The sequence below is a fragment of the Poecile atricapillus genome, chromosome 20, assembly GCF_030490865.1.
Source record: "Poecile atricapillus isolate bPoeAtr1 chromosome 20, bPoeAtr1.hap1, whole genome shotgun sequence".
In the NCBI taxonomy this organism is placed as follows: Eukaryota; Metazoa; Chordata; class Aves; order Passeriformes; family Paridae; genus Poecile; species Poecile atricapillus.
Window position 1 is genome coordinate 5,740,689 of NC_081268.1, and position 22,761 is coordinate 5,763,449.

The window sequence follows — 22,761 nt, forward strand, 5'->3', positions numbered from 1 at the left end:
AATGTTCCTGCATAGTAAGATGCAGTTGATCTCCATGTAGCCTAAATTCTAAATTTCTTTTGGTATTTCCTCAGGCAAGACAGCAAGCCCAGCTGAGACATCAGATGGCAGAAGACAGCAAAGCTGAATATTCTTCCACCCTACAGAAGTTCAACAGTGAGCAGCATGAGCATTACTACACACACATACCAAACATCTTCCAGGTAAGGGTCACTGGCAGTGCTTTAGAGTAGCCCATAATCCTGTGACAAGAGCATATTGCACATCACCTCAATTCTATCACCCCAACTTGTAATTTTTGATTATTTTTTTGGTCATTCGTAGCAAATTTTACATGCAGTCTGCCACCCTGAGAGGTGGTAGCATAAATTATCCCTTTTCCTTAAATTAGATATAAAGGGATCAATAATACATAAGGAAGGTGATGTTGAAGTGTCGTGCCAGATGAGGACAGCCTTTGGAATCCTCACAATCTTTCTCTGTTCAGCTCCTCTGTCTGTGCAGCTGGGGATGAAAGGGAGCATCACTGGCATTGCTGGGGCAGGAGGCAGCTGGGCATTGTTGCATCTGTAAAGTCCAGCAGCCCTTTATAACCTGTGTTCAAATCAGGCTGCACAGATGTTTAAATGTGAACCACAGTAATTCTACAGCAGTGAATCCAAAGGGTTTTAAGCAAGCTTGTGTCTAAGGGTGCCTAAGGACAGGCTGCAGAGGAAGAATAAAAAAAAGCCATCAGATTTATTCTGAGTGAAGATCTGAGTTTGTGCTTGAATGAATGAATTAAGGTTAATGTAGTAGAACAGAACTTCTAAATGACTGTTCCATTGTAATGGGTCATGAGCATCAGAAGTGGAAAATGCAACATTTTCAAAGGAGGACATGTCACATGCTTGTCATCAGATGAGAAGTAGCTGATATTTGCATGGCAAACACGCACTTTCTTACCCACTGCTAAAACTTGTGAGCTAAATGGACACCTCCTCTTTTGCCTCATGGTATTTCAAACCAATGCCTTGAGATAAACTGGAATCAAGCAAATACTGGAGCTGCTGAGCACTCTGATGTAGGTGAGCATGTTAAAGTCCTGCAGATGTGCCCTCTTCCCTCAGTGCACCAGTGAACTCTCCAGGGTTTTATTTTAAATGTTGAAATAAGTTGTTTTGTAAGGAATTGATGTTGCTTGTGGATCAGCCAAGGCAAAGGGGATTTTTAAGTTGACTGCTCCTGGAGTCCAGTGTGAAACAGGCTGCTTCTGTATCCAGCTATAGTTTGTCATAGTAGAATTATGCCACATTCAGTTTCCCTCCGTGGTAAAGGAGAGGCCCCTGGAAGATGTGCTGGAGATCCTGGAACAGAATCCACTGAGCAATGAGGAGCTGTGGTGTGAACAGCATGTGATGTTTGTATTGTACATGAATGCATCAATACATGATGCATTGTGAACAAAACATGATGTACAGGACTCCCTAAACACCAAAAATTACCTGCTAGGGAAAAGAAGGGGAGACATCAAGATCTTTGTTTCCTTACATTCTACAGCGGAATTAAAATAAGATTGTTCTGAACAAGCACAGAAAATGAAGGAATTTGTTGCAGAAATTCTTTTAAAAGCCTTAGGAACCATCCTTACAAAAGTCTAAAGCTAGGGTTTGACAAATCAGCATTTTTTAACATAAAAAGTTAATTGAAAAATTTCCAGTAATAGTAAAAGAGATTACTTTTAGAATGACCTTTTGATGTTTGAGGGAACAGCATCACTTGGTGCCTTCCTGAGAACAGCTGTCCTAGTTTGTTCTTAAAAATACATTTAATCCCTAAGTTTTAAAGTAGTTGATGTAAGCTGGGGAGGAAAATTGGGTGAAACTGTGAAGTTAATCTTGATGTTTGACCTGAATGAAATGTAATATTTTAGAAAATACAAGAGATGGAGGAAAGAAGAATCGTGAGGATAGGTGAATCCATGAAAACCTTCGCAGAAGTTGACCGCCAAGTGATCCCTATCATTGGGAAGTGCCTGGATGAGATAACAAAAGCTGCAGAATCAGTGGATCACAAGAATGTAAGTGTTGCATTGCTGGTTGTCATATTTAGTATTGGTCTCAAATTTATGGAGACTGAAATCCTGGGTCCAGGCTTAGCAGAAGAGCTTTGCAGTCATGGAACGAAACCAAAGAACAGCTTCTTGTCCCAAGCTGCTTTGTCTGAGACAGGATGTTGTCAGATTATTTCCCAAATCTACTAACACTCAGAAATGCCTTTCCTGCAATACTTTTTAATTTTTTGGGTTTTTTGATTAAGGAATATTGTCTTGTTTTATTAGGATAATTCCTTTTTGAAATATTTAATTTAGAAGTAGACATTGGCATGTGATGTTGGACATAAGTTCAAATACTTAATCACCAATTATTTTAAAGGTGGTTTCTATGTCTCATAGTCAGAAAACTAAATATTTCAGAAATGTCTTAATTCCAGTTAGCTTTATAATAACGAAAATCTTTAAAGTATTGGCTACATGAACGTCTGAAAAATCTTTCTGTAAAATATTTCTTTGCAGGCTTGAGGTTTGCTGGAAATCTGTAAATGAGAAAATCTTGATTTCTGAACATCATTTTTCTTCACAGGATGCAAAGAAACCTCTCTGATTAAAAGGCTGGTAAAGATTTTGGTTGAGCTTCCTGATGTGCAGTGACCACAAGGGCAAATGTGTTTTCTGTTTTGTTTGCAGAATGATTTGCTCCCTTCCTACCTGAAGGCTCTGTTCTTCCAGCCTTTCTCATGGATTACATTATTGCTTCAAACACTGACAGCCTGTGTCTTGCTGACTGTTTAAATTTCCCATATGTGCTCCTCACTGGAATCTTTTCTGAGCTGTTCTGTGCCCAGAGCCATGAACTGGCAGCATAAGCCCAAGGCTGAAGTTTTGAAATTAATCCTCTACTCTCTGTTCAGCAATTGCTTCCACAGAGAGCAGCATAGGAAACTCAGGAATCTGAAAACCACTCTCTGAGAGGGAAAAGGGGGGATTGAGGCAGCGATTCCTGTGTTAGAGCAACACACCCTCCTTGAGGTACAGCCTTTGGTGCTGCATGGTGAAATCATGGTGGGGAAATTCATATCTCAGCCTACACTCTGCCAGAGTCTTCTGAGCAAAACACACATGAAACTTCAGCTGGGTGTTTGAATCAGGGTGAGTTTTATATTCTTTTCTTCACAAATAAGTTCATGATGGCTCATACACAAGTGTGACGTTGGAAAATGATGACTTGGAGCACTGATAGCTGAATTTACCAGGATCTCCTGTAAGCACTGTGCTGACAAAAACGTATTTAGCCAAAATAGTTAGATCTGAGCATCTACAAAGGGTTTAGTGTGTTCTATCTGGAAACAGTTACGTTTATAAAGAGTTATTTTTCCTTAAATATTATCAAGGATTTTTTTTTATCTCTGGAGCAGTAATTTCTAACTATGTTGATTATAATGAAAGTGCTGGATTAGTTACTGGACGTGCAACTGTGTAAATAGGATTGCTTTATGCCCTCATTGCACTGCATAGAATTCCTGTTAATGCCAATACAAACTGCCTGGACTTAGCAGGGAATACTGGTTCACTTTTACTGTGTTTCTAAAGTAATTTTAAATATGGGGTTTTTTTCCATTTCCCCTTTCTAACCACTTGAACAACACAAAGGTCATGTGGCAAGTGTGAGCTGTGGTGACTGCCAGGTGAACCTGTGCAGAACCTGATTCAGAGGGCTCCAGCAGCAGATAAAATTAATTTGTTATGGGCTTGGAGTTCCTGTTATGACATTATCTCTGTGATATATGGGGTATGCTGGTTATTTTTAGTTCCATTGTAGTGGAATGATGTTTTGAATAAATGGAAGGAACACTGTAAATTTCATAGAGGAAAAAGTGAAAAACTCCATGCATGGGATAAAATACCAGTGGAGTATTTAATGTAACAGTGTAATCTCTTAGAGAATGGTTTGGGTGGGAAGGGACCTCGCAGTTCCATCCCCTGCCATGGATAGGGATACATTCCACCAGCCCAGGCTGCTTCAAGCCCTGTCCAACCTGGCCTGGAACACTTCCAAGGATGGGACAAGCTTTTCCTGTATCTGTGTTTTGCACAATGGAGCCTGGCCTCTGGATATGTTTATACCCCAGCAGATTTCTCCTGAACAGCATTTTACCTTCAGCCATTCACAGAAACTGTGAAATACCCTCAAAGCAACAAGTTCTTTTTGTGTAACAGAGCAGTGATACTGTTCCCTAGAGAATAACAAGATATTTGTGTGCCAAGGCACAGTGTCTCTAGTGATCTTGGAATACAGCTGTTAGAGTATAACATAATCTCTTCCCAAGAAAACAAGTAGATAAGAAGTCTATTAGGATCTGTTTTTCTTGAGTCCATTAGATTTAAATGCATTTGGCAAGCTGAGGTCTGAATTTGATCTTATGTATAATTAATTTTGTTTGTAGTCTTGAGTAGGAAAAATGCTATGGATTGGTTTGGCTTTGATTTGTTTTCGTGTTTTTTCTTTTTTCCTGTCCAAAACAAAAAAGCAAAGCCATTGTACACAGTCTACAGCCAGTCTGTGGTTGACTGAGATCCCTCTTAGCAGTGCCAAAAGGGAATGTGGCTTCAGTGGCTCCCACACCAGGACATGGGGCTGCTGATGTGACCTTGGACTGCTCAGATGTTGGGTAAAGCTCATGAAACATTTACAGCCATTTACTGTCACTAAATTCACAACCAACTTGTTGACTGGTGGCAGTGATCACACAAGAGCTCTCTTTTATAGGAGTATTTATTGGGATTTTCCTCTGATTCGTTAACAGCTGTATTCCCAGCAAATCTGTACTTTAAATCTTGGTTACGAGTCACTTACTGAAGTGTGATTTGCTTTTCCAGTCAGTAAAGTTAATGAGCTCTTACCCCTTTTCAGCAGAAGGTGGAGAGTCTTGTATTGACCCTGGGCTTTGGAAGTGTGTTCCTTCCCAGGAATGAGCCTGGTCACTCTCAGGGTTGGTCCCACATTGACAAACTTTCTTGTTCTGCCTTAATGTGCTACCAATTTGATGTCGAGCCCCACCTGAGATGTTTACACTTGTGTTGGATCTGTCCTATTGCAGGATTCCCAGATGGTAATAGAAGCCTTTAAATCAGGGTTCGAGCCTCCGGGAGACGTTGACTTTGAGGATTTCACACAGCCCATGAAGAGGACGGTGTCTGAATCCAGCCTTTCCAACTCCAGAGGGGATGGGAAGTCAGAGCCCAAGTTCGGTAGCAAATCCAAGGGCAAGTTATGGCCATTCATCAAGAAAAATAAGGTACTGATTTGCAGACTTGAGCTTGGTGCTAGTATGTGTTTTGTCAATAACCTGTGTCTTGTCTAGTAATCTTGGCAAGTTTAGTTTTTTTAAAGAGAATTTTAGATTCAGAAAGTTAATAACTTATGTCTTAATATGGTGCTTTGTTGTAGTCTTTGGTTACTTAAGTTTCTTTATAACTTTAATTTATATTTTCTTGTATAATTTCATTAATTATGTTGCAGTTTTTAAATTAATTTAACTTAAGTTGTCACGTCTCTGCCATGGTCCATTTCTGTTCCTAACTCAGAGAAGGAGTTGTTAACCACTTACCTAGTACCATGTGTGCCAAACTAACATTGTTACCTGTGGGAAGCTTCAATGTGGCATTACTGTTTTGACACTCCTCAAACTCTCCTTGGCTTTCCATTCGCGTTGTCTTTCCAGTCTGTGCACTGGGGTCAGCAGGTGGGTGGCTGGGAGCAGGGAATTGCTGGGATCACTCTGAAGCACCACTAATGGAGCGTAACTAACTGAGCAGTTGACTGTTTAAAGGGCCATATTAACTTATGTACCCATTAAACCTTTTTCATTCCACTGTCATACTTTACACCATAATGCATGGCAGCATTTATCTGGGGTTACCAGGACATGTCAGGGGGACTGGACTCAATCAGGTTTCAGTAACACTGATGGAAGCCCAGAATAGCTTTGGTTTTTTGACCTCACTCTTGCTCTGACCCTTTCCCAAACCACTTAAATTCGAGTTCTAAAAATCCCCCTGTTCACAAGGGATCATTCCTGTAGTGCTGGTGTGAGAGAGGACTCGCTGTCTGGTGCTTACATCAGTGTAGCCAGAATAAAAACACAACCAGGACTAACTCCTGAGCAAATTCATAGAATGATCTGTACAAGTGAAGTGTGATGCACCTTGCTGAGGTATGATTTGGAAGCAGGAAGGAATGTGGTTTGTTGTTTTCCAGATAATAGAAACGCTACTGGGCACTAAGGTACCTTCCTTATCTGATCCATTTAAATTCAGGTATTTGAAAGCTCTATCCATATGCATTATCTCGAGCTGTCCACAGAGCAGAACAGGGCAAAATATGGGGATAGTGCTGCATGGAAGAGTCTGCATGAGCTTCCTTCAAAATACTTTTGTGTTACTCTTCTGTTGCATCACTTACTAATACTTTCATTTATCACAAGTCTTCATTTAACACGACTCTTTAACTACTGCTTTCTCCCCTCTTTTGAACCATGGCCTTTAATATTTAATTATTTAATTGTTTTTTTCTCTGAATTTCAAATATTGGTTTTGATGCTTATTTTCGTTTTGTGTTTTATCTTTTTATTTTGGTTTTTATTCTGTCACTTCTCCATCTCTTATACGTAGCTTATGTCCCTTTTAACATCCCCCCATCAGCCCCCTCCTCCTCCCCCTGCCTCTGCCTCACCCTCTGCTGTTCCCAACGGCCCCCAGTCTCCCAAGCAGCAAAAGGAACCCCTCTCCCATCGCTTCAACGAGTTCATGACCTCCAAACCCAAAATCCACTGCTTCAGGAGCCTAAAGCGCGGGGTAAGTTCTCCTCTGGATACCTCTCTCTCTCTCTTTCTCTCTCTTCCTTTTCTTTCTTGCGCTTTTATTGCACGTTCTGTTATGTAAAAACTTTTGTTTTGTGAACGGTTCCATTGTGTTTTATCATAACATGCAGACAAATCCAAGGGTTCCCAGCCTATAAAGCCATTTGTAGTCAAAACCCCCACAATGAAACCACAAAAAGTTGCTGTTGGAAATTACCCTCTTGGGGGGAGGAGGGGTTGGACAAAATACAAAAGGAGGAGCTGAACATTCAGTAATACTCATGTAAGAAGTCAAAGTCTTTAGTTTTTTGCTAGCAGGGTGAATTCAGCTCAATGTCTGTGTCAGAAGGAGAAGAGTAAATTAGGAGGGATTCTAGGAGATAATAGTTGTGATTTCAGTTGGTAAAAATTCAGTCTGGAAAGATGTGGCATTGTCACTGGAGCAGTGGGACCTTCTGTTCCAGTCACCTCAGCTCATGGTTCAGGTGCTGCAGTGTCAGTCTGTGCAGTACTGAGACTTGCCACAAGAAACTGGTGAGATGAGAAAGCTGTACTGATTCTGGGTGGTAACAAAGTCTTTCCATGGTCTATGTGTGCTTTAAGGCAGGGCTGCCAGCTCAGGGGAGACCAGGACACAATTCTCAGTGCCATGATGCACAGTTCAAAATTATTTTCTGTGTGCAAAAGCTTTACTGGTGCAGAATGGAAGCTCCAAATGACAGAGGAGAGGTTCTGAGGGAACAGGATTTGGGATTCCCCTGCCAGCAGCTGCACTGCAGTGTGTTAGTGCTGGTTTAAGCACTGGATGGTGGAAAGATGCTGAAGGCCTCCATGGCTGATTTGGGGATTCATCTGGGTCACACTGGGCCAACACTCTGTGACACATCAACACTGTTCCAAGCTCCGTGTCCCTGTCACCTTTGCTGCTGATAAAGAAGGAAATATGGCCTGAGGTTTTCCAGGTCAGCTGCTGTTCCTGTTGCTGACAGCAGCTGTGGTTATGGTCATAAACCAATGTTGAAGTGTTTGAGTGGAATTAAATCCTCTCATTGGTGGTCTTCATAAGCAGTAAATAAAATGTCAGGTTCCTGAGATTAAATTTGCCATTTTTCAAACAAAAATAAGACTTTATCTTCCCAGAAACTCACACATGGCATGGTTCTACTGAAAATTTGCTGGCACAGCACGGCTTTGCCTTCTAGGTGAAAGTCCTTAGAATTATTTTCTCCTGGAAAAATTACAGGAAGGAGACAAAAGTGTTCAGTATTTTATGTTTTTTAGAGCAGACAGTAACAGTGAGGAAGTGACTACTTTAAAAAGCCCAAATTCTGCTCCAGGCACTCATTTAGGACTGAGGACTGGAGCTGTATAAAAGCAGGGATGATTTCCATGGGGAACTTCAGTGGTTGGTTACAAAGAACTGAGAGCAGTGCTGTAAACAGTGCACTGTCTCATCTGGTTACAGACAGAACAGTTAAAAATAAATGTTTTAAACACTTTCAGTTCTTTGCTAGGAAACAGCCACTTAATGGGACACTCAGAACACAAAAAATCCCATTTCTTCCCATCCCTGTTTCACTGGGGAAGTGGGAAGATTCTAAACTGTCCAAAGGCAGGTTCTGTACATGTCTCTCCTTTCCTCAGCTGCAATTTGACTCAGAGCATCTTCTCAGTGGTTTTTCCAGGTGGAGACAGACTTTCAGTTATGCTTGTGCAGCAGCAGAGCTGAGGATGTGCTGGGTGGTGGCACCGCTCCAGGGATGGCAACTGGAGCCCTCGTTGTCCTGGGCAGTGCTGGGTCACTCAGGGGTGCAGGCACTGCTGGAGGTCAGGGGTGTGTTGCAATCTAATGCTCCATGGTGGCATTCAGAGAACAGAAGGTTGAAAATAGTGCTGAGTATTTCCTATTGACTTAAAAATACTGGTTTGTAGTTCCATGGGCACTTCACCAGTTTGTATTTTGAATGTGATCTTTGGCTGATTGCTTGGCCATATAAGCAATTATAACTAATTGATTTTAAGAGTTGCTGAAGGAAGGCCATTATTTTATGTATTAGCTATCTAAGAAATCCAAGCACACCTTAAGAATTCTGCATGCCTTATTTTTTAAAGTGATTTGTGTGAAAGGCAAAGTAATGAGAACAATGTCCTACAGTTTTCTCTGGAATCCCTCTAATTTCTGCTGACACATTCATTGAGAATGTGCAAGGAAGGGCTATTGCTAAATCTTCATTTAAACCTTTCACTGTGTTCTTTTGCTATTTCATTTCCTTCCCCTGTCAGCTACCAGGATGTTTGTGTGTAAATACTTTTCCTGCCTGACTCATCCTGAGGATTTGGAGTCCAGTGTTCAGATAATCATCTCTTATCCCAGAGGGATGAATTCAGGCCCCTTGGATCATCCAGAGATATGGAGGAGGAGGAGGAGAGGCTGCAAACCTTTGGCAGCTTGCTCTGTCTCATTTAAAAATTCACATTTTTATGGGTCCTTGGTGATTTTACAAATGGTCAGACTAAGAGATCATCAAAGTGCCATATGACTTTCAAAAATAAAATCATTCTAACCATGCAAAAGGAAAATAAAGAACCACCCACAAATCATTTTAATTTATCAGCTGAAAAATAAGTGTTTGGTGTTTCTTTGAGTTGATATGACCCCTGTTATATTAGGTACAGCTAGGCAATACTGTTAATTCTGCTTTAATCTTATCAAGTTTAGTAAGATTTCCTTTATTCAGTGCTTTTCCATTCCCTTGTAAAATCCAAAATCATCTCAGTTTTACTCAGGACCATGAGCATTAATGTCAGGGATCCTGGATTGTGATGTTCCCAGAGGAATGAGGGGGATGTAGGGTGGAACTCTCCTCTGCACAGAAGAATGTTTGATCTGTACATCAGGGAAACAGATTTTTGGAAGGTCATGCAAGGACCAGCAGGGTAGCACAGTGTAACAGGAGTTTGGACTCTGGATCATTTAATTTGCTTTGAATTGTCTCTGCACTGCTGGGTTTGTTCCTTGGCAGAATTCCACTCCAGACACCTTCAGTGAAGGTGCCCACAAAGCTCTTTAAGTCTTATTTTAGAGTATTCAGCCAAATTGCCAAGCAGGTGCTTACTGGATTTCTTGATAACCTTTGGGCTCTCAAATCCTACAAAGCCAGTGAAAAGTTTACTTCAGAAAAAAGGGGATCACACTCCTTTTTCACACTGTCTTAAAGAATAAGGAAGAGTAACTATCTGACATGAACAAGTCCTGAGACCATTGCAGGATAAATTCCAGCAGCAGGAATTGCACATTGTAACTGATACTTGAAACATAACACATGAATGGATTCCCATACAACTCCTCCATGAAATCTGTGAGATCAGAACGTGTCTGGAGAGGGAGTGTGTTTTAGTAATTTCCTTTCAAAATTTTGGTTTAGCATCTTAGGTTGCATTTGGCAAAATCACTGGTGACTGTTAAAACAAATTATATAATTAGCTATGATATGTCTTGCGCTCAGTCTGGTTTTAATTTTGCTTCCAAACCAAAAATGCAATGAATCTTGTTTTCATGGAAGGAAACAGATGCCTGAACAATTCACAACAGATGCAAGGTTAATGTGGAGGCACCAATACCAGTATCAGTGGTCACTGCCAATATGAAATCCTAGTCTGTTTAAACAAAATTTAAAAAAAATTAAACATTTAGGTGCTGACTCTTGTCAGTGTCTATGGTTTTCTAATCACATTTTTGTATTTTCCTCAAAGCTTTTTTTCTTCTAACCCCAGCAGCAGAAATGTCCATTATAGAGAATACCGTAAAACCGTTAGAAAACTTATTATGGATCAGAACTAGGGAAAACCATCATATATGGTTTTGTGGGTGTTTTTTCTAATAGATGCTTTAAAAGACACTATAAAATTAGTGTAGCACTTCAAATCAACTTCATCTCTTTAGGGAAGTTAAAGCCAGAAGAGCACAAAGAATGAGGAACCAGTTACATAACTTATAATTTCATTTATGCTTGCTCTGCTTTTTCTAATTCCATTTTGAGGACAAAGAAAACTTGGTATTCTGCCGGTTGGTACTAATTTTGTGTTTTATTTTAGTTTTATTGCTGCAGCTGCAGTAACATCAGCACCTTTTTTTAAAAGAGCAGTCCTCCAAACTAACAACATCCAGGGGTAGAACTTACACCTTTGAATGACTCCGTGTGCCGGTGTGGACTTGGCTTTCCTTTCCTCCCTCTCCCCAGAGCCTGGGAAGTGACTGAGCAGGGAGGATGGTTTGGGAGCTGGGGCAGACATTACTGCCAGTATCCAAGTTCCATAAAGCACACGGAGGAAATTTTGTGGTTTCCTTTCTAGTGGAAGTTGTTGACTTCATTACAATGTGATTTTATTTCCATTGCACCCGTTGCTGTTGTCCCTCCCCGCCCGTCTCCTCTGACACTCTGTGCACTCCTGTCCGACACCCAGCTCTGACTCTGCCCCACTGATCAGTATTTTGTTGCTCTGTGAGCATGCAGAGACAGCAAGGAAACCACCCCCTCTCCATCCTCTCTGTTCTCTGCCCTGGGAACACTTGATGCTCTAATGTAAGTGTCTCTCTCTGTGCCAAGACTGGGACTTTTTGGTGGGTGGGGTCGTTAAATCCATGGCTTGTTCTAGCACCGAGAGAGATGATTTCTGACCTTGGTATTTAAAGAAGCATTTAAAAATATGTTTTCTCATCTCTCTGAGCATGCTGGACTCTTAATATCCACCTGGTTCCTAGGAAGTTCCCACTGCACCTTGAGGGTAGTTAAACACCAAGCTGTCTTTTGCTGTAGAAGCAGTGAACACAGAGGTGCTGCGCTCATCCTCGGTGTAACCAATGTGTGTTTTCTCTTGCTGACTCACCAGCAGACACAGTCTTTGTATATTCACAAAGAACTCATGAAGAGGACTTTAGGGACACCCACGTGTGCCGTTGAGGCTAGGGAATATGTTGTAAGTCTGAGTATGGTGTGATCAGCCCATACTGTTGCTACACAGTCGCTAACCCCACTTACAACGCCGGCCCGAGTGTGCTGTGGGAATGTGCTTTGTCAAAGAGCCAAGGAAAATTTGGTGGGAGGCAAGTGGCAGCTCATGGTGTGATGTGCAGGAAAGATAATGTCTGCTAGTCCTGGAAATGCTGAAATTGGCACTGTTAAAGTAGCTGGACCTGTGAAATCCAAAGTTTTGTAAACAGGTTCTGCACATTTATTTTAAATCATATAAGGAATGAAGTCTTGAGCATCACGAGCCCTGATGGACAGGAATTCTGTGCCTTGGTTGTGAGCACTCTCTAGAGCCTTTGGAAACTTCTATGAGCTGTCTATAATGATGATGGTTCATGGAATCAAAAGGCATGTGACCTTTAAATCTGCTACTTGGACAAAGCAGAGTGTGGGGAGATTTTTACAGGGCCACTAAAAAAAAAATAAAAAGTTACCTCTTGGTTGTATATATGAAAGTCCAGTGATTTATTTGAACCCTGTTTTCTGTAAGTGAGGTTAGTGGCCGTGACTGTCCAATAACACATGGACCTGCTGGCTCTCATGCTCTCTCATGTGTTATTGAAGCTTGTGGCTCTTAGACTCTTCATTTGTTCCCTGCAAGACTGAGCTAGGCTTGGTTTAAATTGACAGCTTGAAACACATTTGCTCATTTCAAGGAAATCTAACTTATTTGATCATTTGGGTGGAAAATGCCTTTGTTTTCCCAGGAGCTGTGAGCAAGTTTCTAGCTGTGAAAACCCAACAGAATGGGCAAAAGTAGTTATGTAGTGTTTAATGCAGATTTATTTTCAATCTGCTTATATTTGTTTATAGAAACTGAATCACTGTCATGTAAAATTACCAATAAATTTCAGAAATGGAAAACTGTGAATATGACTTATTTCAGCATTTCATTGTTTCCAGCCTATGAACTGCTTTATTTATACTGGTTATAACAATCCCTGATGTACTATTTGGAAATGCTATTAATAAGTTCTCTATTCTTGTCATACTTAACAGCAAAAGAATTGGGCATACAGTGTCTGTAATCCCTTTCAAATTTGCTGAATTTGCAGCAAAAGAATAGCCTTGATGCAGATGATTCTCCGCAGTATTTAGTGCCTTTAGAGTGAGTAGTGTTTAGCCACTAGCGCATGTAGCATACATTTGTGCCTTTTTAGAGTGCTTCATAGGTAAATATTTATTCTGCACCATGAGTCTTGTCTGTAGCTATGTACAAGAATCTCAATTTGTGCTGATCATGTCTATGCTAAAGTTCACAGGAGTGCTAAAGCAATGATGCAAACACAAGCTGCCTACGCTGAATTTCTTCAGACCATTCTTTCTCCTTCTATGATTACTCTCTCCAATGGATTGGTTTCGTTTGCTTTATTTTTTTAATGGCCTCTCTAGCTCAGAGGGTGAATTTCTTCATGGCACTGTGATGATTGTCATGTATTTGTTTCCTAATGGACTGGACTGCAGAAGGAAGTGTCACTGCTGCCTTATCACTGAATGATCAGTTCAGATGCAGCATTTAATTATTATTTCAAGACCATTTATTTTCCTTGAATGGCTGGCATGTGTTGCTGTACAAATCCTGGTAACTAATGGGAATTGTTATTTTAGGGGAAAAAAAAGTGTATTTCTTAAATCAGCCACCCACAAGAGATGTGGAGCCTTTATTTTAAATCCAAAGCTAATGAACTGTGTTTTTGCTAAAAATGGAGCATCTGTTTGAGAACACCATTGCCAGGAGCTGTTGGTAGTGGCAGAGAACTCGAATGGGAAGAGGTTCCCAAATCTGGCAGCACAAATCCTTGCCTGGAGAGAGGCATTTCCCAGCTTTTACCTTTCAGCTGCTGTTAACATGGAGAGTGTGCTTTTCTGCACCTCAAGTTTGTTGCGTTGTTGGAGCATTTCACAACTGTCCTGAGAGCTGGCAGGGCAGCTCAGTGGCCGCTGCAGGAGGAGGAGGAGGACGCTGGGTGGAGTTTGGATTCTCCTTTTCTATCTGCCTTTAGATCTCGAGCAGCAGCTCACTTGTGCTTGGCACAGAACCAAGCACTGTTAGTCCCCCTATCTCTTGGAAATCCTTCTGAGCTGCAGCTGTTTTGTCATTTTGCAATGCTGGAAGAGGCTTTGGGAATTTTGCTGGTTGTGTGCCCAGGCACAGTTGTTCACCTGGGAGTTCCTGGGGCACCTGCCCAGAGCTGTGTGTGCAGGTGAGGCAGGGCAGAGACGCAGCTCCATGGGCACACACTGCTTTCCCAGAGTAACTAAATGATAATGTTTGGGCTCTGTCCCAGGAAATGTGGTAACTTCTGAAGAATTAGATCATGTATAACATTTAAAGAGGTTGAATAATGTCTTACCATGCTGTCATAGAACCAATTTGATGTCAAGAGAATAGATATTTTTTTCCTCCTCCTTGGGCCTGACCTTGTCTGGCTATGGCCAAAGTACGTTTGAGTCTGAGTATTTGTTTGTGAATTGTTCAAGAATGTGGAATGGCTTTCTGTGCCTGCCTGGGCAGCACTCTGCAGTCCACAGGGACAGTCCAGGGGTGTTGTCCTTTGGCTGTAGCCGGAGAACCAGGCATGCCCTGGAGATCCCATGGTGCTGGGGTGCTGCTGGAGCCATTCCTCACCTCTCCACTGAGATTTGGCTCAGGGGTTACCCCCCAAAGCCCTTCCATGAAGAGGCTGATACATCTCAGCATGTTTTTGATATAAAGTGATGCCCATACATTTGCAAGCTGTGAATTTCCCTGCCTCAGTGATGTTGCTGTGATGAGAACTCCCAGTGTTGTTGTAGTCAAGTCAGTCCAGGGCCAATTCCACCTGTGCCCAGGTCCAGCACTTCCCATTCCCGTTTCTGGCCAGGTTGTGGCAGCTGCCCAAGCCCATCTTGTGAACTTTTGCACAGATCTGTTAGTGTGACCCATTTTGCCTTCCAACAGCAAGAGGATTGTGTCATTTTATTGTAACATCAGCCTGAAAAAGTTCCTCTTCTACTGATGCACTGTTGTTTTTTCTCTCTCTCCCCCCACCCTGTATCTCTCCAATTTTACATGAAGCTTTCTCTCAAGCTGGTAAGCACATTTACAGCATGCCTGTCCTGTGTTTTAATCACAATTTCCTGTGTGTGTTTTAATGTGCACTGTGCCACATGTGACATGACACTGAAATTAACCGTTAAATTTGTTTCTTCTTTGTGTTTGCTTTTTTTGACATTTATCAGATAAATCTGAATACACAGGTCTGGAGTCTAATAGAGGTGATCAGAATTCAGTCTTCTAATAAGCTGCTAAAAAATTAACTCTAATATATAGTTTAGTTTTCACTTTTATGATCTAGGGCTATGAAAATGTAGAAAAACAGTATCAAGTAATTCTGCTACTGTATAAGTATACATTAAACATTAAAAGAAGGGGGGAAAAATTAAAAATAAAGGTCTCTGCACTTGCTGGACTTCTTCCAGAGAGCCATGCATGTCTTTCTGTGTAAAGTAGCTGCAAAGTTTGCTTTCTGTGTACAGTATTACTGGAAATTTGCAACATTATCACCTACATTTTACAGCCCTATGTAGTCCTTCAGAATAACCAATAATGACATTAATTAAAGTTCTGTAAACCTTAACCAACAAGGTTAACTCAATCTGATTTGAATTTCCAAATTGAGAGATATGTATGTGTGTGAATCCTAAATTCCATCTTGGATGCAGCTGGGAAGGTTGCTTGAACTATGGTAAGATAAAGATATTATTGAGGTGGAAAGGGAAGGGATGAACAGACCTGGGAAAGCAAATTACGTGCTGAACTCCCTGCACAAGGTACTGTTTTGCTTGAGACACTGCACACCTTGCTATGTCCCTGACAGCTTGTCCACATTCCTCTGGCCCTGGAGAGCTCCTCAGCAGGAAAATGTGCCTGGTTTGCTGCCCCACCTTGTGCAAACACACAAGAGCCAAGCCGGTGATGGCATTTGGGGACCTCAAAGGATCCACAGGGGCACCTAAACTGTGTCAGCTTCCAAGCTCTGTTATTCCTCACTGGTTTGTGCCTTTGGGTGCTCTTTTCCTTCCCTGAGAGGGTGGGGAGGCCCTGGCTCAGGTTGCCCAGAGAAGCTGTGGCTGCCCCATCCCTGGAAGTGCCCAAGGCCAGACTGGACGGGGCTTGGAGCAATCTGGGATCATGGAAGGTGTCCCTGCCTGTGGCAGGGGGTTGGAACAAGATGAGCTTTAAGATCCCCTCCAACACAAACCATTCCATCATTCTACATATATCTTGTGCTTGGATACATCATTGTGGGCCTCTTCTGCTCATGGCAGCTCATCCAGAGAAACATGTGGGCCACCAGAGCTGCCTGGAGCAGCCCTGGCAGTTTTGGGTCCTGCTGCTGCTCTGGTGGCACAGTGACTTTCTTGGGCTCCTTTAGCAAGGTTGCTTCTCAGCAAAGAGCTGTGGTAGGTCTGAGGAATGATGGAAGGGGAATGATGGAATACTTGCAAACCTCCTTTTGGCTGTTGCCAAAAGCCACTGTCCAGGGAGTCCAATGCACTTGTACTGGATTTCCACTAATTTTCTCAGTCACAGTGCTAGTGTGCTGTGGAGCTGAGTCAAGCCTTTGCATGTAGGAATAAATCCTCCAAAAATGGCTGGCACAGCCTTTCTCTGGGAATTGCAGAAACTGGAAAGATGTGCAGGGAGGGCTGGGACCCATTTTCACCTCAGATGGAGAAAAGCAGCTTTTTGTAATCTCCTCTTGGATCCTCACTATACAAGAGCCAAAACTGGGCCTGAAAAAGCTCGTGCTCTCCTCACATGTAGCTTCAGCCGAGAAACTGGTCCTAACACAGCCTCTGTTTTCACAGTCCTTCATCCTGGGACAATTTGAATCCTAAATCTCATTACCTTTCTGCAAGGAGACCTTGTGAGCAGCACATCAGAAATAGCACAGCTTTCCCCTCACCTCACTGCTGCAGCATTTCTAAAAACGTAGGCAATGTCCATGATCTGAGAGGTAGCCCAGGTGTGTTTGTGCTTGAGAGCATGAAATGTGCCCAGTGTGTGCAAAAACTGCTCCTTGACTCTCCTTTTTGGAGCAGGGGCTTCAGCTTCTGATAGGAAATTCCTGAGCACAGACTAAATCTGGAGTGAGGTCACCTGCCAGCCTTGGCTGTGCAGCTCTGTGCAACACTCCTGCTTTGGTCTGAGGCACTGTGAGCCAAGTGCTGGATTTAGTCCAGCTTAGAACTCTTGAATAAAGTTGAAGAATCAAAAGTAAGATACCAAAAAGATGCTTTTCTAAATTTCACTCTATCTGTTGCATTCTACTAATGTACAGCTGGGGATATTTTTAAGCCTGTTTCCTCTGCTTAGAAGTGAGGAGGATATGTCAGAATATGTTATCTAGACTTTCCTGTAACTGCTTGCTTGTTTACAGAGCTGCCTCCAGATGCTTTGCCTTAAAAAGATGTGTGTGGCTTTAGTGTAGATTATCCATAAAATAGATTGAATCACTCTCATGTCTGTTGTGATGTGGGAGTTGCTGTCAAGCAAAATCTAAACATTAAAGAATAAATTAAAATAGATTTCTCCTCTACCAGGCACATCAAGTAATGTAAGCACTGGTAGGACTCCGTGTGGGTGAAGTTTCAGAATCAGCCTAACTTTCTTAGTCAAGAAGTCTTCAAAGCCTTCTTCAAATCTTAAATTTGCTTTCTCATTGTCTCACAAATGGAATTTTTAGTGTATTATTGTACAGATGATCAAAGCTTCACTAGAAGCACATGCCATCTTTGACTGACAATCAATACAGCAGCAATTTCCTCAGGCCTGCTCTGTGACTTTGGAATGGCCAGTGCAGAGGAGAAGGTGACCTGTGAGTGGTTGTCCTCCAGCCCTCTGACACCCCCAGACTTTGGTTTTGAACAGCTGTTCTGCAGCTGCAGGAGAAAGACACAGTGTCCCAGCACATTCAGGACAGAGCCAAGGGTCTAAAGAGCAGCTTTTGTGGCAGTGTCTCATCTAAATCACTCTCCTCAGGGAGAAATTTGGTGTTTTAGCAAGAGTGATGGCCCAGCCCTGCTCACAGGCTCTCAGTAAACTGATGGACCACTGAACTTGGTTACTCAGCTTTGTGTTTTTACCCTTCTTCCTCCAAATTCTCCCTTAGAAATGAGACAGGGAATGAGCAAAAGCTGAAACAGGCAAAACCTGCCCAAATTCAAGCTTATACACGAGAACCTCTCTCCCTTATGGTGCAACTAATCAGTATTGATATGTGTTCAGTATAGCCCACCCAATCTGCCTCCATTGCCTTCTGGCAAGACAAAAATAGGTGTTACTGTGAAGAAAAGAGTGTGGATGTATTTTATGTGTCATCTATCTGCTATATCAAATTGAGGCAATCAAGAGGAGACATAGCAGAAGGCAGAAAAGGGGTTGTCAAGCAGAATCACACAAAGGTAACCACTGTGGTCTTCACTTTTTTTTTTTTTTTTTTCCTTTGGTTATGATTTCAAACTGACTGATTCTAAGGTTTTGATATAACTTCTGGTTTTTGTGTGAGTACAAGTGAGAGAGGAAAAGCTGAGAGACTTTGGCATGAAATGTGGACCCTGGAAAGTAAGCAGCATGTTTTCTAAATTGCAGTCCAGTGGGGAATGCTTCTGTTAGCTTGGTGTGTTCAGGAGACCCCTGACATAAATTAACTGTGTTGGACCAGCAGTCAATCAGCAGTGCACAGAAGTGCAATGACATGGGACTAAAAGCCAGGAACTACTTTTATGGGAATGCTCTTTGTAGCAGAGTGAAAGAAGGCAGGAAGGGATCAGCTTTCCATGAGAAGGGAACTCTGTTTAAAAAAATATCTGGTGATAAAACTGTAGATAAAAATAATTTCTCAGCTTTGTTGTTGAATTCTGGAATTCTCCAGTTTATCTTCCATTAGCCACTGTTAGGGAAGCAGGATGTGTTCCTGGGATCATTTTGAGGGCATCCAGATTCCTCACCATTCAGGGACTGATAACACAGTACAAATGATAACAATGCTTCGGACCACTGTGATTTTGCACAGCTTTTTGTGACCTGTTTTCAAAATGCAATCCCAAAGGATTCTTTCAGACTCTGATTATTAATTTTTTTCATATCCCCCCCCATCCTCCATTCCACTCTGTGCAGGGAGCAGGCCCAGAAGACTTCAGCAATCTCCCACCTGAGCAAAGAAGAAAGAAGCTTCAGCAAAAGGTTGATGAACTAAACAGGGACATTCAGAAAGAGATGGATTCCAGGTGCGTCAAACCTCTCCAATGAGAAGTGAGACTGCACTGAGCAGAGCCCCTGTGTGTGATGGATGTGGGTAGATCCCAACAGGAAAGGCTGTTATGACATGATGGCATCGTCATCAGCCTCTCTCATCTGTAGCTTTGATTTCCTGGAAGCAGGAAGATGATGAATTCTGTGCTTCTGTGAATGCTTTTTCTACAAGGCTGCATTTATCATTCTGGTTAAGAACAAGGCTATTTTAGCTACACACTTTTAATTGATTCTGGCAGCCTGTATTTGTGCTTTGTGTTTGTTCACATTCAGTAGTTGCATTAAAGATTCAGCATGTTTTGTTTGTGAGACACAGAACTTTTCTTCCCTGAAGGATTTCAAAACTGGTCTCTCCCTAAATACTGCTTTGCGTTTGTACACACGTGCCTACATTTTGTGTCAGCTTGCTGTCAAGAACCTGCTTATTTTGCCTACTAACCCAGAATTTCTCCTTTATATTTTACATCACGGATAAGAAAATTGCAAGTGGATACATGATTTCTCATTGCTTTGGTTTTTTCCTCTGTGGTAACTTAGGTTTGCCTGAGCTTTTGCAGGTTTTTCTTTCTGTTCTGTATTGATTAGGAGGGAACCCAACATTAAAATCAGATATGGAATTGCAGCAGAGTGAAATTTAAATGAAGACAGTTTATGATGGAGAAAATAGCAGCAGCAGTTAAATAAGAGTTAAACAAACAGTAATAATTGTGACTCATACGTTTGCAACATTGTCCCTTAAGGCTTCAGGCACAGAGCAGTCCCACTTCCTTGCCACCCACACTTTTTCCCCGTTTCCATACACACGAAGCAAAGGCACAGGATTGCAATTGTCAAGAGTTTGGTGGGAAACTCTAAAGCATAAAGAGTGTTAACTTGAGTCGTGGGACTGTCATTAACCTCTCTCCCACCAGCTAATGCCTGGAGAAAATCTGAATAGTTGTGCCTAAAACCAGCCCATAATTCCATTTTCAGCTCTGAAATGTCCATCAACAGCCGAGTGAAGCTGCCCTGGGACTCGGCCGGACCTGGGGTCACATTTTGTAACTTCAAGTCCGTCTGTCCCTGTGCTGTGAAACACAAACCATCTGCAGCCAGCTTCCTTTTAAGCAGTGTGAAACAAATAAATATCTTTCAGATTATTTGAGTTGCTAAAGACAAGCTGCAACAGGCAGGGTGAGGATTTCTGGTTTGCCCTCCATTTCTCTTATCAATATATCTTTATTCCACTTTCACAACTGGAGGTCAGCCCATGATGGATGATAATGATTCAACTGTTTGTCTATGCCCTGAAAACTGGGAAGGTATTAGTCTAGAAAGTTGGAGCTGTCATAGATTGCAATGGTTGTAAGATTTATTATTATTATTTTCCCCAGGGCAGCAAGTAGGTACTGTTGTACTACATAAAAAAACCACGTCAGGCTAAAAATCAATATCAAGTATCTTCTCATGTTGTTGGTAACTCACTGTTTTTTATCTCTGACAGCGTAAATTCTCTTCTGGCAAATAATTTTACTGTTCTTTTTTAATGGTTGGTTCTATCCAGGGCAAAAACCCCATCTGGGTGTTCTCAGTTTCCTTTCTAACAGCTTAGATTGAACCTCAGAGTGAAGAAGAGACCCCCCAGCTGCACTAAATGTGTTTTATTTTTGTTTTGTCCCTCAGAGATGCCTTAACGAAGATGAAAGATGTGTACATCAAGAACCCCCAGATGGGAGATGCAGCGAGTGTGGACCACAGATTGGCAGAGCTTGGGCAGAACATTGAAAAGCTGCGATTAGAAGTTCAGAAATTCGAGGTATGAGAAGAAACATTTCAGTAAAAAGCAGCTCAGCAAATGCTCAGGTCTGAGCAGGGCCTTCCTGGCTTTTTCAGATGTATTGTGGGGCGAGTGCTCCGTGAGCACTTGCATTAATTGGGGTCTTTGAGCTGATTTGTTTAACATAAACATGCACCATCTCCTGTGGCTGTCAGCCCACAGGTAAATTTGGCACAGAAAACAAATTGTGCTACGCAGAGGTAAAGAGAAAATGCAGTGCTCTCTGGACTGCCCAGAGGGCTTCAGAGAGCTTTCATTATTTAATTAATGAAATAAATTAAAGCATCATGTTACAGATGTCTGTGGAGAATCATAGTGACATAAATGCAAAGCACCATTTAGAGACTAACAGCAAGACAGAAGCCATCAAATGAAATATGTTTTAAAGAACAGTCTGCCATGAACAGGAAGCTGCTTAGAGATATAAAATCTCCAGAGCAGAGAGGGGGGGTGTTTGGAATATATGAAGCCCATTATAATTACATAAGAAGGATTAGACAGCTGAGAAAAGATTTCACTTTCTACATTGTGCTTTGAACATAAACAGATACAGCCCATTAATTTCAGATATGGTTTTGCTATCCATTGCCTTCCCACCCATTTGAAATCAGTGGCTCTTTCTTTCCAGCTTTTGTTCCCGTGCTTTCAGCAATTGCTGAGTTTCTGGTGTTCCTCAGACTACTCTTAGCAGCCACACATCATTTTACTTGATTGTGACTAGAGCAGCATCATCTCCTGCTGGCTGTTAACTGCTTCTCTCTCAGGGTGACTTCAATAAGTGTGTTTTTCAGCAAGGCAATCCAGAATTTGAACAACTGAGCACTGCCGCTCAAAGGAAAACGTGAACATGTTTAGAAACCAGTCTGTTCTGCAGCCTGGGAGTGCCCCAGCAGGGTGAACACTGTCTGTCTGTCTGTCTGTCTGTCTGGCAGGGCTGGCTGGCAGAGGTGGAGGGGCGGCTGCCGGCACGGACGGAGCAGCCCCGGCGGCAGAGCGGGGTGTACGAGGCACAAAACCCGTCAGGAGTGAACAGCTGTGCCCAGGACCGTGAGAGGTACCGTATCTGTACAGGGCTGGGGCTGCAGCAGAGCCTCTGCAGGCACACACCAGGGCTCTGCAGCCTGCTCTTGCCATATCCTGCCTCAAAGAGCTGCATGTCTGACTGCAATGAGCTGTGTGACAGTCCCCTCGCTCGCTTTTTAATGGTAAAAATGAGGGTTCTCACCTATCTGTAGTTAGAGCCAGCTGCAGGCAAGCTCTGGAATCACTGAGCTGCTCCAGCTGGAGTTACTCCCCTTGCCCCAAGCCTGGTGGCCATGGTTCAGATGGTCAGACCTGGCCAGATGGTTCTGTCTGCTGCTCAGGTTGGTTGCTATAGTTGCTGTGTTTTTCCTCTCTTGAGCAGCCCCGATGGCAGTTACACAGAGGAGCAGAGCCAGGAGACTGAGATGAAAGTACCTGCAACAGACTTTGACGATGAGTTTGATGATGAAGAACCACTACCCACCATAGGAACATGTAAAGCACTCTATACATTTGAAGGTATCATGTAAACTTTATCCTCATTTTACTGACTGGGGTTTTTTTTAAGTTCATATGGTAAGGGCAAGTGGGAAACCTTCATTAAACCTTAAATAGCCAAAGGGCAAGTGAGGTTCTGGTGTGATTCTGTAAAAAGATACCAAGACAGGGATTCATCTCCTGTTGCACAGGAACTC

General features: G+C 42.3%; 1 protein-coding gene across 19 annotated transcripts in view; it reads left to right on the forward strand.

The window, feature by feature from the left end:
* The window catches only part of FNBP1 (formin binding protein 1), an 89,669-nt gene that overhangs the window by 60,948 nt on the left and 5,960 nt on the right, over positions 1-22,761 (forward strand). For 3 of the 19 annotated variants that reach the window (XM_058853742.1, XM_058853740.1, XM_058853736.1), the window contains exons 7-16: positions 75-203; positions 1,913-2,059; positions 5,137-5,334; positions 6,710-6,892; positions 11,788-11,874; positions 14,986-15,000; positions 19,093-19,202; positions 20,890-21,022; positions 21,976-22,097; positions 22,446-22,585. In XM_058853742.1, coding sequence (XP_058709725.1) covers positions 75-203; positions 1,913-2,059; positions 5,137-5,334; positions 6,710-6,892; positions 11,788-11,874; positions 14,986-15,000; positions 19,093-19,202; positions 20,890-21,022; positions 21,976-22,097; positions 22,446-22,585 — 1,264 coding nt within the window. Of the gene's footprint in view, positions 1-74; positions 204-1,912; positions 2,060-5,136; positions 5,335-6,709; positions 6,893-11,787; positions 11,890-14,985; positions 15,001-19,092; positions 19,203-20,889; positions 21,023-21,975; positions 22,098-22,445; positions 22,586-22,761 lie in introns of all 19 variants that reach the window. The other 16 variants (XM_058853739.1, XM_058853741.1, XM_058853744.1 and 13 more) reach the window with 16 other exon arrangements.